Source organism: Typopeltis vanoorti, chromosome 18, assembly GCF_054136105.1.
Source record: "Typopeltis vanoorti isolate ZY-2024b chromosome 18, IOZ_Tvanoo_1.0, whole genome shotgun sequence".
Lineage (NCBI taxonomy): Eukaryota > Metazoa > Arthropoda > Arachnida > Uropygi > Thelyphonidae > Typopeltis > Typopeltis vanoorti.
The window spans coordinates 52394363-52409152 of record NC_143566.1 but is presented as its reverse complement, the minus strand read 5'-3'; the positions used below and the strand labels follow the sequence as shown (position 1 = coordinate 52409152).

Genomic DNA, 14790 nt, shown 5'->3' with positions numbered 1-14790 from the left:
TCTGACTCCCTGGCTCTTAATAATAATAATAATAATATCACTTCCCGCATGATGCACAATGCATTCCTGCAAAGTTTTACAGCATTTGGATCACTAGGTGGCACTTCACAGGACCTTAAACAGGGATACTTTAATTTTGATCACCCTGAATATATCTTTACACCTCTTGATGATGTAAGTAGCAAGTTATTGTGAGAGATCTTTTTACAAGAGATAAATTATTGTCCAGCTTTCATATGCAGGATCAGCTAGTTACTCATATAATAACTGAAAATCAGGAATGCAGAGTAAGAATAGAGAGATTCCCAACAGAAATAGAAGTCTAATGAGATTATTTACAAAATATTCATAAAATGAGATACATTTAAAGATATGGAAATAATGCCATGAAGGGAATAACGCAAAAAGAATGGAAATCACGAATAATATCCTTTTCTATGGAAATGAATCAGCTGGTCCCCAACTCCATGTATATAGGGTTAATCATACTGATAGTTAATTACTTGGGAGTTCATCAGCAATGTCTGCATTGTGGTGCAGACTACCCAAAAGCAAAATGCTTCAACTTGTTTAAGAGTAAGTCACATTGCACAACAATGTTCTGCACCGTGTAGAAAATAGGAGATAAGCATGTATAAAGATAACAGCTGACCACACAAAACCTATGCAGAGAAGACTAGAGGTTCAAATGAACCAATATGCATATCTAAAGAAAGTAAAACTCTTGCAGACAACAGGTTTCCTGAGTTAATAAAAAAATAAAAGAAGAAATCAGACTTTCAGAAGATCATACTGGGAAACATCAGAAAGAGAACCTCCCTAAGAAATAAAACCACCAACCTGCAGCTTCTACCATAGAGGATAGTCCTAATCTCTGAGTAAAGTACCTTTACTCAGAGATACAGAAGAACAAGATAAAATACCTGCAGCCTCATTATACTAGATTCAGACTAAGTTAGCAGCAACATCAAGAAAATATGCAATAAACAGAGAAGTGAAGTGCTGATCACCATTACAAAAAAAAAAAAAAAAAAAAAAAAAAAAAAAAAGATTAAAAATGTAATCTCACAATCATCACATATTAGGGATGGGACCACAAAACCTCATGAAACCATTTACTAATTCTAAAAGGTGAAATAGGAAAACTATAGGTCTGGATTAGAATTCAAGTAAATAACTTCAAATGGGAAGAGAAGATCTCAGACTTTTTAAACACAATGGTCTTGGGCTTTCAGATCAGGAACTAAGGAACATCAATAGAAAACTGTGCACAAAAAATTTCATTGCCTGCACAAAGTTGTACAGAAGATTATGAACACAAAATAAATTACTAATGATGAACATAATAACCCTCAATATCAACAGTTTTAGATAAGGAGTGAAACAATACTATATCTGGAAGTTAATGCTGTTCCGCAATATTAACTTCCTCATCATACAAGACACCTTCTCCTTTATCAAAATGCAAATATGTTCTTTAAGAAATTCCTGATAAACATCTTCTGGTGATCCAGAGAAAACAGAACAAGAGATGTTGCCATTCTAATTCATCTCCCAATCCTTGGCATTTGCTACAATGTACAAAGAGATTCAAAAGGGGCATATAATTGCAATCTTATATAAATAATTTTCTATAAGTACTTGTATTGCTGCTGTTCATCAGAATTGGCATCAATAATTCCCCTATCCACTGTCAACGCCATTCAAACACATGCAAAAGCTAATCAACATCTTCTCAAGTTACTCCCAGCCCACAGAATAAATTTCTCTTCCTCTTTATTCATTCCTTCTACTGCTGCCCACTGAGGCAGTCTCCCACCATGTGTTTCCCCAGGAATAAATCCATGGCTTTTCAAGACAAATGTAAACAAGTTCCTTATTGCCCCCTCATGTTGGAGGCTTAATGGATTTTTTACAACACTCAAAAAGAATTAAAATAGAATTTAATACTTCCTATATTTCGTCCTAGTCACTAGGACATCTACGGGGATTACAAAAACAATTAATGTAACATATACACAAATAACAAACAATACTAAGCCCAACCACGTGGGTGACGCTAAAGTCCTATCTAGGTAGAGCGCCCTCTAAGGGCAGTAGTAGGTGGCCTGGAATGTAAGGTGGGAACTCTGGTGATGAGTGTTTCCCAAATCTTCGGAAGCTTAATGCAACCATATTTATAGAGATTTGGTTGGTTTTTGAGAGCTGCTGCTGCTTCTAAGAAAAGTCTCTCTTTCTTGAATTTGCTGTGGTGGAGCATGGTGGTTTTCTTCCATAATACCCTGTGGGTGGTGTCCAAAACATGGTCAGTCAAGCCTGAATGGCCATAGTTTTGTGATCACAGTATCAAAAAAATAATCAACTCCTCCCCCATTCCCCCGTCCTTCTGGTCAACAAGATTTTAAAAATGCCATCACCATACCCTACATCCGTGGCACATCCGAAAAAATAGCCAAGATACTAAAACAGTACAACCTACACACAGCATATAAGCTCCACCACAAACTTGCTACCCTTATCCGTTCTACTAAAGATCAGCTCCCTCCTCTCTCTCTGCCTGGAGTTTACAAAGTACCCTGTTCCTGTAAGCTGGCATACTTTGGACAGACAGGCAGATCAGCATCCATCCGTCTAGAGGAACACAAGTCTTACATCTTCAAACACAACTATGGCCATTCAGGCTTGGCTGACCATGTTTTGGACACCACCCACAGGGTATCATGGAAGAAAACCACCATTCTCCACCACAGCAAATTCAAGAAAGAGAGACTTTTATTAGAAGCAGCAGCAGCTCTCAAAAACCAACCAAATCTCAATAAATATGGTTGCATTAATCCGAAGATTTGGGAAACACTCATCACCAGAGTTCCCACCTTACATTCCAGGCCACCTACTACTGCCCTTAGAGGGCGCTCTACCTAGATAGTACTTTAGTGTCACCCACGTGGTTGGGCTTAGTATTGTTTGTTATTTGTGTATATGTTACATTAATTGTTTTTGTAATCCCCGTAGATGTCCTAGTGACTAGGACGAAATATAGGAAGTATTAAATTCTATTTTAATTCTTTTTGAGTGTTGTAAAAAATCCATTAAGCCTCCAACATGATGTCCTCACAGCACTTAAGCCTCTACACACGTATCCTTATTGCCCATCCACAACACTAATGTACTATAGGTTGACCAACCTCTTGTGGATGGGTTTTCCATAAAAATGAAAGAAATAAATCTGAACACAAGCCCCAACTCAACATCACCAGAGTTAAAGATTGGTACTATCAACGTAAGAAGCCTGAATGGCAAAGAAATGGAGCTAGCTGAGGATTTAGATAAGTACCGGATCGACATAACAGGGGTGACTGAAACAAAAAAGACCAATACTGGTGAGATCTTTCTGAGCAATAAATACAAAACGTTATATTCAGGCAATGACAATCAAGGAAAAGAAGGAGTAGCATAGTATTCAACACAGAATATGAGGCTAATCTTCTTGAATGGCAGTCAGTCTCAAGTAGAGTAATGTGGGCAAATATGAGAATGGGGAACTGGACAATGAGACATATTTGTGCCTATGGTCCCACAGAAGGTTCTACTAAGGTAGAAGTGGAGGAATTTTTTGAGGCTTTAGAAAAAGCAACTGACATAATGAAAAAGGAAAAGTTGGTCCTTGTTGGGGATCTGAATAGCAGAGTAGGAAATGATTGTGAGACATACAAAAATATTTTGGGAAAATTTGGAGAAAAGAGCAAAGCTAATAATAATGGCAAATATCTGTTGGATTTCTGCTCAGGACATGGACTGGTTATTACTAACACCATGTTCCAACATAAAAATGTGCACAAATTCACATGGAGAGAAGAGGCTAGGAATAAGAAAAGTCTCATTGACTATGTTATTGTTGATAGTGATGTTTTCTCCCTGGTGCAGGACACCAGAGTGTACAGAGGATTTGAAATTGGAAGTGATCACTATTTAGTCTTGAGCAGGATAAAATTGAATTTCATATTGAAAAGAATAACATGTAAGAAAGTTTTAAAGCGAATAAAAGTTGAGCAGCTCTCAGATGTGAACTGTAGACTAAAATACACAAAGATTATTGAAGAAAAAATGAAAGAGTTTGAGAACAGGAACCAAACCTTGGAGATTCAGTGGCAAACTCTGAAGAAAACATTAATTGATTCTGCCGGAGAGGCATGTGGTGAGGTTGTCTGCAAGGATAAAAAAAATCAGAACTCCCTGGTGGACACAGGAAGTTAAAGAGGCAGTGAAGGAAAAGAAGAAAGCAAATCAAAAGTTCCTGTCAAATAAGTCAGCTTGTGCTCTTAGAGAATATAGAGACAAATGCAAGAATGCTAAACACTGTGTAAAACTAGCTAAACAAAAGTCATGGGAGGAACTTTGGCAAGAATATAGAAAATAAATATCAAGAAGGTGGCAAAATATTCTGGAGGTTGTTGAAGAAGCTTAGGAATGGAGGAAAGAGTGCTGTAAAAGGAATTAGAGATGATAAAGGTGACATGAAAACTGGAGAAAAAGATATCCTTGAAGTATGGAGTAATTACTTTGAAAAACTGCTAAATGAAACAAGGCAGTGATGACAGCACAGTGGTAAAAAACACTGACCAGGCATGCAGTCAGGAATACATATCCATACTTGAAGTAGAAAAAGCCATCAAAGGCTTGAAATGTGGAAAGGCAGCAGGAGTAGATGATATTCGACCAGAAATGCTGAAGTATGGTGGTATAAGAGTCTTACAGTGGCTGCACTGCATAATTCAGAAAGCCTGGACAGAGGGACGAATTCCCGTTGATTGGAGTAGAGCTCTAATAGTACCTATATATCAAAAGGGAAATAAAACTGAATGTGAGAATTACAGAGGTATTTCCCTACTGAGTGTTCCTGGCAAGATCTATGCAAGTATACTTGAGAAGAATTTTGGAAGAAAAGCTTGGTGAAGAACAAGCTGGATTCAGGCCAAATAGAGGCTGTTAGGATCAGATCTTCACTTTATGACAAATAGTCACGAAAGCATGGGAATATAACAAAGATCTGTATTTAAGTTTTGTCGATTTGGAAAAGGCGCATGACAAGGTGCCAAGAGAGAAGCTATTCAATATGCTGCAGTTATATGGTGTCAATGGGGCATTATATCAAGCAATACTTAGTCTTTATATGAGTTGTAAGTCAGCAGTTAGAATTGAAGGAAGTACAGGAAGATGGTTTAATGTTATATCTGGTTTGAGACAAGGATGTACATTATCCCCTCTGTTATTCATTATCTATATGGATCACATTATGAAGGAAAGTGGTATTAAACATGATATCAAAATTGGAGATGTTAATGTCAGCTCTTTGCTTTATGCAGATGATGTTATACTTCTAAATAAATCCGCTACAAGTCTGCAAGATTCTTTGACTAAATTGAATAGCTGTTGTAATAGATATGGTATGAAGGTCAGCAATAAAAAGACAAAGACAATGAAAATAGGCAGAATCATTGAAAATGTCAACTGTGTTGTGAATGGAGAACCTGTGGAACAAGTAAAACATTTCAGCTACTTAGGCACAATTTTTAGTGAAGATGGTAAATTAAATATAGAAATAGACAACAGAATCAGCAAAGCTGGTATGGTGGGAAGTCAATTGAACAAATTCATATGGAATAAGAGAGAAATTAGTCGGAACACTAAATTAGCTGTATACAAGACAGTGTTCAAACCAGTTTTAACTTATGGATCTGAGAGTTGGGTCAGAAGTAAAACACTTGACCAAAGACTAGAGACCGCAGATATGAGAGTCCTGAGAAAGATTAGAGGCGTGAACAGATGGCATCAATGGCAATATCATATTAAAAACAAGGATATTAGGAAAGAACTTGACATTGTCAGCATCCAGGAATGCGTTAGCACAGCTAATCTCAGGTGGTATGGTCAGTTAAACAGAATGGGCAAGGAAAGATTAGCGAAACAAGTGTTTTCTGCCAGGTTGGCAGCAAAACGACCCAGCGGAAGACCAAGATATAGGTGGATTGATATGGTACAAAGTGCCTTAGACAATAGAAATATAAGATCTGATAATGTTGGAGTCTTGACAAGTAACAGACTGATTTGGAGGAAAATTGTAGATAGGAAGTTAGTAATGATGTAATTTTTTTTTCATGTAGTACTATCATATCCTGTACACCCCTTGAGGGTACATGGCAGGAATTTGATGATGATGATGATGATGATGATGAAAGAAATAAATAAAAATAAAATTAAAATTAAGAGATGGAAGAGAAAAAAAAAACATTGGATTCAATGGGATTAGTAGATCCATTGAATCAAATGTTTTTTTTTTTACTACTTGTTAAACCACTACTAATTACTACTTTTGTAGTAAAAAAACCCATCTCATCCTCTCATCCATCAAACCGTATTTATGGTGTCTACAACATTATTGTGTTGGAATTTGAAATGCACAGAATTGCAATATGACAAAACCAGGGGAAGCCCATGCATTGGAAACATCAATATTAAAGAGTTCAAAATTTGCAGTACGAGTATGAGCTTAATAGACATATGAAGGAAGAAAAACCTCAACAACAATGAATCCACTTGGCAGTAGTACAACATGCTGAGAATGATTCTCTATATATCCAATAATCTACAATGTTACATTAACTACATTCACCATGTCAACGTGACTCAAGCAAGTAACATTACAGAATATAAGCTTCTTATGCTTAACCAGAAAATGAAAGATGAGGCAGAAGCTTGCTCAGACCTTGGAGAATGCCAGGAAATTTTCCTAACTTTTTTTTTAGAGAACTAAGTTACTAATACATAACATGAAACAAGAGGTCATCCCTGGAAATTAAGGAAGCATGTGGTTAACAAGGGTGTGAGAACGATGTTTTTTGCCTGGAGGTTGGTGAATGAGTGGAATGCACTGCCTGACTCAGTTGTGAGTTCTTTGTCTGTAAATGAATTCAAGAACAGATATGATAGATAATGTTTTGATAGTTTGGGTCTCCTGCGATGAGTCTACTGACTCCATGGAGATGCCAGTAATAATAATAATAAATATATATTGGGGAAAAAAAATCTGAATTAATAAATTGCAAAATATTCCTAAGACAGTTTACATTTATTTCTAATAACGGTTTTCTCTTTCTTTTCACCATTAAAAAAAATAATATTTCTCTGTTTTCTCTATGATGATGGTGATATGAATGTATACATATATTATCCAAAATTATAATTAATTTAATATTACATGTTAGTTATGAATGTGTGAATATGGCCTGACTTAATTTTAAGGGAACCTCATTTTAGACACTTCATTTTACACTTTATCTAAGACCAAATCATTAAATTTCATTCCAATTCTACTTTGCTAGTCACTGGAGGACCTTTATATTTCACAAAAATACTGCAATGTTTGCCTTCAATTAGAATGATCTGGGTTTAAATCTTGTCAGTGATGCAAGAAACCATTATAGAGCTTTGCATCTCCAAATGAGTTAGTCAATCTTATTGAGCAAGACAGAGTTTTCCCCTTCCCACATAACATGCAAATTGGCCAGAGAACACATGTAATTGGCAGACACGGCAGACCATGGGAATGAAGGCTAGCTATCCTATTCCACTGAATCTGAGTTTGACTGCTTATGTGGTATAATGTTGATCTATACTACACATAAGTATAAATTATGATGATGATGATTAACACTATCTGTTGTTGTTTCCATGTGTCTATTTTTTAATACACAATTTAGTATATCTCCAATTTAGTATATTAAGACATTCACTTACCACATTTCTGTTATATCAAGGTAGATTAGGCATTTTTGTTCTACGTTTTTTTCCCCCTTAAAGAAGCCATTAATTAGATAAAAATTCTGAGAGAAAGAGAAGGACACTCAAAAATCGTGTATGGACATCATTTACTACATAGAAGGCATTAAAATAACCAAAAGGAATAACTATAAGAAAAGCAAAAGATATTAGAAAAATAAAGTTTTCTGAGATATAGCATAAGTTGATAGAATGAGAAAATCACTTACCACATTCTGAATCTCCATGTACTCGGAAAAATCCAGAACCACATTCACCTATACAAAGAATTATATAATATATATATACATGTGTGTATGTTTTTACATATAGTGAATCAGAGTTGATATTTTTTTCTCCAGTCAGATAATGTAACAGATAGTCAGTAGAAAAACTCTCGAATATTCTTAAATATACAAAACACACCAGGCAATGTAGCTGTTTGGTGGCAGAACTTTGCAAATATTTCAACTTTTGAGGAGAAAAATAAAAAGGTTTCCTTAATAAATTTGGAAGGAAATGGCATTCCTAGTTTTGAAGGTTAGGTGTGAGGGGGGCAGGACAAGATATTTAGAAGGATGTTGCTAAAGACCAGGGAATTTCTAGGAAGATCAGTTTGACAAGTGAAGCAAGCGATCATTATGAGAGAAATTAATGACAGCAATGTAAATTAGGCAGAGGAAGCAGCACAGAAGTAAAGGAATGGAATTTTTGGAATTCATCAGGGACAAATGTCTCGAGCTCCACATGTAGTAAAGGGAAAATGAGGATGAAGAGTTTTGGATTTGGTCTGTACATCAGAAGAGGACCTGATTATAAGTGAGTCTTGTCACCCACTGGACTGGTGAGCGTGACCATGAAGTCTTGACGTGGAATTGAACAAACAGGCAGATGACTACAATAATCTGAGAAATTAACTTGAAGCAGCTCTATGAAAGAAAAAACTGCACAGGAGAGATATCAGCAGTGCACAAGGACCAGTGGAGAAATCTTTATCAACAGCAGTGGCAAACTGCGTTCTTCAAGTGAAAACAATAATAACGCTATCCCTGTAATGTGAATTACTAATAAAACCAAACAGGAATGGCAAATGAAAAGGTGAAAAAAGTGGTTATGAAAAAAAGTACAAAGAGAGAGGTGGAGTGTAGTTGTATATGGAATATAATTAGTATAGTAAGGAAGACCAAATATATGAGGAGAGATGAGCACTACAGTTCAAGGAAAATATTCTTTTTGCTATCTTGCAAGTAAGAGGAGGAGAGAAATGATTGCGGATGAATGACCCTATTAGACAGAAAAGAAAGTCAAGCGATCAATGCAGAAAACATAGTCGAGCTGCTTAATAATCACTTTATTGAGGCATTTCATCCTTGAAAAGCATTAATTTCAGACAAATTATGGGGACCACAACTGTGTTAGAAATAATTATTTTAATTTCCCAATGTTTCAACTTTCATATTAAGGTCATCATCTGGAGTATACACATATATATATAGAGAGAGACAAGCTGTTTGAAATATATTCAGGGCATGATCTGAAAGGCTGGATTTACCACATTTCTGATCATGCCCTGAATACTCTACATAGAATTAACTGAAAAGGCACCTGTTGTTTACATCACACCAAAACGTGGTATGAACATAAATTTAAAGAGGCTTGTGAAATTCTTATTAACAATAAGGAAATTCTTATTAACAATAATGATGGTCTAAAATTCCTCAGAATATTGATGGCACATATTCTACCCACATAACCTTTTAGTCTAAGAGTTAATTATAAATAGGACTATAAGTAATCCAGGATCTTAACTCTAATATAACTACTCTCTTGTTATATTAAAACAGCACTTTTGCTGTAATAAAACTGTATATATGAATTTGTTCTCTGATGATGTTATAAATAGAATATAGCTTTGATATAGTTTTTCTTCCCACTAGAGGTCAGGCCAGTAGAATAAAGGTTGATCAAATCACTATCTTTGACATACTGTTTGAAATGTAATAAACTTGTCTCTGTATATCTATATGTGCATACTCCAGATCAGGGTTTCCCAAACTGTGTTCCGCGGAAGGTGAATAAGTGTTCTGCGAGAAGTTCTCCTGGAATTTGTCATTTTAGTTTTCTAAGTATTTTTCATGAATATATATTTTATAGTGGAAATATTCTGAGGAGAATAATATTTGTGAATATGTCAAAAAGTTCAGACCCAGAACGCCTAATAACATCTATGTATCGCTAATTTTCACACAACGAAACCTTTCAACATTTGGGAAAGGGAATACCGCTGTTTATGACCGATCATAAAAATTGCCTGCAAGCCGATTACAACAATGGGTGGCATATCCTCTGTTCTCAAAACTGAAAGAAATCACATTTGTTGCAAATGTTAGTGACCAATCAGCAAGGAAATATAAAGAAAATTTTTCCACTGAAATTGAAGATCAAAGTAGTCTGTATCTGGTTCTAAAATCTATTAATGCTGAATACTTTCTTCGCAAGTTCGTATTGCAGTGTGTAAGTACTTGTTCTGAAACCGGAGTGCCGTGATTTTTTAAAAAGTAATAGGAATACAGATTTAAATTCTAATATGAATAAGAGATAAGGCACTTTGTTTAATTTTGGTGTTAAGAAATCTCTTATTGAAGGTGTTTGTGATGGAACAAATAATGATTCATCCACCTGAAACCTACAAAGATCTCCAGGATGTACAAAAGGAGGGGAAAACTACCAGCACACAGGAGAAAAAGTTTGCATTCACTCATAAGTACTTATAATAATATTATAAATTTTTGGTGAACAGAATGGGATATGTCAATGAAAATCAGCACAAATTAATTTAGTGATGTTTATGTTTAATTGATGTTTAATTAATTATTAATTAATACATTACAAAATAACCAAGGTGTTCCGTGAAAATTTCAGGATTTGTGAAGTGTTCCATTGTAAAAAAAGTTTGGGAAACCCTGCTCCAGATGATGACCTTAATATGACGGTTGAAACGTCGGGAAATTAAAGTAATTATTCCTAACACGGTGTAGTCTCCATAATTTTCTGAAATGAATGATGATCACCATGTAAAACTAAAGGAAAGGATCCTTACAAAGCAGATTTTATTCTTGGAGGGATGGGAAGGATTGCATGAGAAGAATGTGTTTCAAACCCTAAGTACCCTGGAAATCAATAAGGCAGTGGGATTGATGAAATTTCACTAAATATTTTAAGAGAATGTGCTAAGGAACTGACAGCTCCACTGACCTGGCTGTTTAATGAAATTCTAGCTGTTGGAAAAGTGCCCAGATGGAAGGAGAATAGGATAGTGCCATTGCATAAAGGTAGTGGTATAGTGCAATGACACTATCTTATCCTCCTTTCATTCACCAGCATCAAACTATAGATCAGTTTGTATTTCTTCTGTAGCTATTAAGATTTTGAAGAAATTAGTGAGAGAGTGTATACAAAATTAGGCAGATGAGGTAATATTATCTGTGACGGTCAGCATGGATTTGTTAAAGGGCCCTCTTGTTTCAGTAATTTGCTTGCCTGTTATAATAAAATAACAAAAGGGAAAGGCATATACTGCCATTTTTATTTATTTATTTTTTTATTTTGCAAGCATCTGATAGGATGCTACATGATAAGTTGATATTTAAGTTGCAACAGGTGGGATTAGATATCAGGTTAGTGAATTAGAGTGGAAATTAGCTGTCTAATAGTTACCAGAGAGTTATGGTAGGGGACAGTATCATGAAATAGAACAGTCAGAAGTGAAGTTTTACAGGGATCAGTACTAGGACCATTGCTTTTTATCCTTTATGTCAATGATAATGTCACTGGGTTGGGTGAATGGGGATATCGGTTTAATGCAACTAAATGCAAGGTCTTCAAAATTTGGGATACAACAACAGGAGACTGAATACTCTACTAGTGGATCATATACTAGAGGCAGTGGATGCAGTAAGAAGCAAATGATCTTGGGGTGATAGTCAATAAAATTTTGAAGTTTAGGGCACATATTGCGAAGGTGGTGAATAATCCAGAGAATTGTGGCAATACTAAGAAGGACACTGACCATTAGAGATAAAAGAGAGGTGATTTCATTGTATAAAGCCTTGATCGAACCATATTTGGTCCAATCACGGCTTACAAACAAATATACAAACAAATACTAAATACTAAGAAGGACTTTGACCATAATGGTCAAAGTCCTTCTTAGTATTGCCACAATTCTCTGGATCACATTCACCAGCTATGCAATATGTGTCCTAAACTTCAAATTTATATTGATTATTAACGCAAGATCCCTTACTTCTTACCTCATCCACTCCCTCTAGTATATGATCCACCAGTAGAGTATTCAGCCTCCCGTTGGTGTACCCCAAATTTTGAAGGCCTTACATTTAGTTGCATTAAACTGATATCCCCATTCACTCAACCCAGTGACATTATCATTGACATATAGGTTAAAAAGCAAAGGTCCAAGTAGTGATCCCTGTAGAACTTCACTTCTGACTGTTCTATTTCATGATACTGTCCCCTACCACAACTCTCTGGTAACTATTAGCCAGATAATTTCTACTCTAATTCACTAACCTGATATCTAATCCCATCTGTTGCAACTTAAATATCAACTTATCATGTAGCATCATACTGAAATCTAGTAACATCGAGAAGATGTTGTGTACTCTTTTTGGAAAAGCCATTGAGTTTCATGTATTGTTGGATAGTAGAAAGTTCTTTCTGTAGAAAATTAGAAGTAGAACAATTAGTTTTGGCTCTTCTGATTAGACATTTTATGATTCCTGTTTTTTGACAAGGATGATGGGCTGATTCTTTAAGAATATAATGACCTGTGAATGCTGGTTTCCTGTAAACTGTAGTTGTAAGAGTATTTGAAAGTGACCAGATGAGGAGAACGTCTAAAAAAGATAACTGGTTGTTTTCTTCCATTTCCATAGTAAACTTTATACGATGTTTTAAAAGGGATAAGGTAACCTTGGAGAGGGTGCAGAAGTGAATAACCAAAATGATATCAGGAAGCTACAATATTAGTTATGAGGATAGATTAAAGGCATGCAAAATACACATTCTGGTGGATAGAAGATGAAGGGATGACATGATTGAGACATTTAAACTGTTGAGAGGTATTTACAGGATTAGCATAGGGAGGATTTTTCACATAGTACAATAAGAGGGAGGATCAAGGACAAAAGACCACCCCTGAAAGTGGTGAAAGGTGGCAAATAGAGGGTGTGGCTTTTTTTTGCACAGTGGGTAATTGGACCATAGAATTCATTGCCTGATTAGATTGGTGAATTTAAACCCATGTACCAGCTGCACAGCTGGTACATGGGTTTCAGGAGTGGTGTGATAGACTCTGAAGTGATGAGTCTTATGACTCCATGGAGGTCCAGAATAATAATAATAATAACAATAATAATAAAATTAAATACAACATTTGTAAATGTCAAAAACTACTGATAATATAAGAATATTGTATTAATAGGCCTCCATGGATCATAATACTTATGGGAGAACAAACATTCATAGATCATAATACACATCACAGGCTCCACTCACCAACTCATATGTCTCAATCATATTACCTCTCTTCTTCCTATCTATCAAGCTCTGTAGGCTGTATTCCCTTAATATGTGCTCATTCATACTCAATTTTTTTTCTTATCAGAGATATGGAGGTGATGAAATCTGTGCACAGAAATCCAAATGTGTCCTGATTAGTACCTTTACAGTGGAACTATCACCTCAATACATTATAGCTGTATTTTTTTTTTAACTTCAGTTTACATTTTTCAAAAAATTTTCAGAATTATAAAGAAGATATATGTATAGTCGAAGAGCAAAATCTCATTTAGGCTGCAAAATATATAAACATATATATATTGATACATATAGCATAATAATGCAGTACACAATAGTGTGATTAACAAACAAACATTAATAAACTGATAATAAAATATATACACAATATGAGTATTAGCAACTAATTCATTATTATGGCATTAATTCATTTCTAAATTTATATATTTATGTTTGTTTGTCTTCATTTTTTTATTAAAAAAGGATAGGCTAGTAAAGATTTTTGGGACCAAATCAGTATAATTTGATGTTTTAAGGATACTTGTGACATAAAGACTGAATAATATAAGCACGTAAACACAAGAAAGATATTTAATTAACCAAATATTTCGGTCTGGAAATAGCAGACCATCTTCAGTAGATCATTTAAAAATAGAACAAGTCGCATGATGTTATATCACTTAGTATTAAAGGGAATATTTTTAAGCAGAGACATGATTGAAATAAAGATATTAATTATTAATATTAAATAACATGAAATTAATATGAATTAATGAGTTATCCTGATTAGACTTTCCCAGATTTTTGATATAGATATAAAGCCATTCCAATTCAGTTAGGATGATGGAGTAAGGCCTCTACGCTTTCTTTGAATAAACATTCAAATTTATAACGGGATCTATGTAAGAGGCGAGTTTTTCACCAAAGGATGTTGTGGTTAGTTTCAATCCTGTGCTGAGCCAATCCAGATTTTTCAGGTTTGTTGTGATGAATGGAGGATTGAAGTTTGTCCAAATTAGGAGAGATCACAGTTGCAGGGAATTTGATAAACTCCAGGAAGAGACATAGTTGAGCGTTTGTCTTTAGGAGAAGGAAAATGGGAAGATAATTTGTTAATAGGTGAATACGTAGCTGTTAACTCATATTTCTTCAGAATTCTTGCGATAGATTCTGAAATCCCGGAGATGTATGGAATTGGAACTCGACATATTGAATCTATGTTGTTTTGTGGTGGAATATAAGAATCGAGAAGATGTTGTGTACTCTTTTTGGAAAAGCCATTGAGTTTCATGTGTTGTTTGATAGTAGAAAGTTTTTTATGTAGAAAATTAGAAGTAGAACAATCAGTTTTGGCTCTTCTGATTAGACATTTTATGA

At 35.1% G+C, this 14790-nt stretch overlaps 1 protein-coding gene across 3 annotated transcripts in view; it reads right to left on the bottom strand.

Annotated features, from left to right (window-relative positions):
• The window catches only part of LOC150096671 (lactadherin-like), a 331206-nt gene that overhangs the window by 101651 nt on the left and 214765 nt on the right, over nucleotides 1-14790 (bottom strand). For all 3 annotated transcript variants that reach the window (XR_016549807.1, XM_090408188.1, XM_090408189.1), the window contains one exon: nucleotides 8046-8093. Coding sequence is in view for 2 of the 3 variants with exons in the window: in XM_090408188.1 (XP_090264314.1) it covers nucleotides 8046-8093 (48 nt within the window). In the remaining variant the exon portion in view is untranslated. The remainder of the gene's footprint in view (nucleotides 1-8045; nucleotides 8094-14790) is intronic.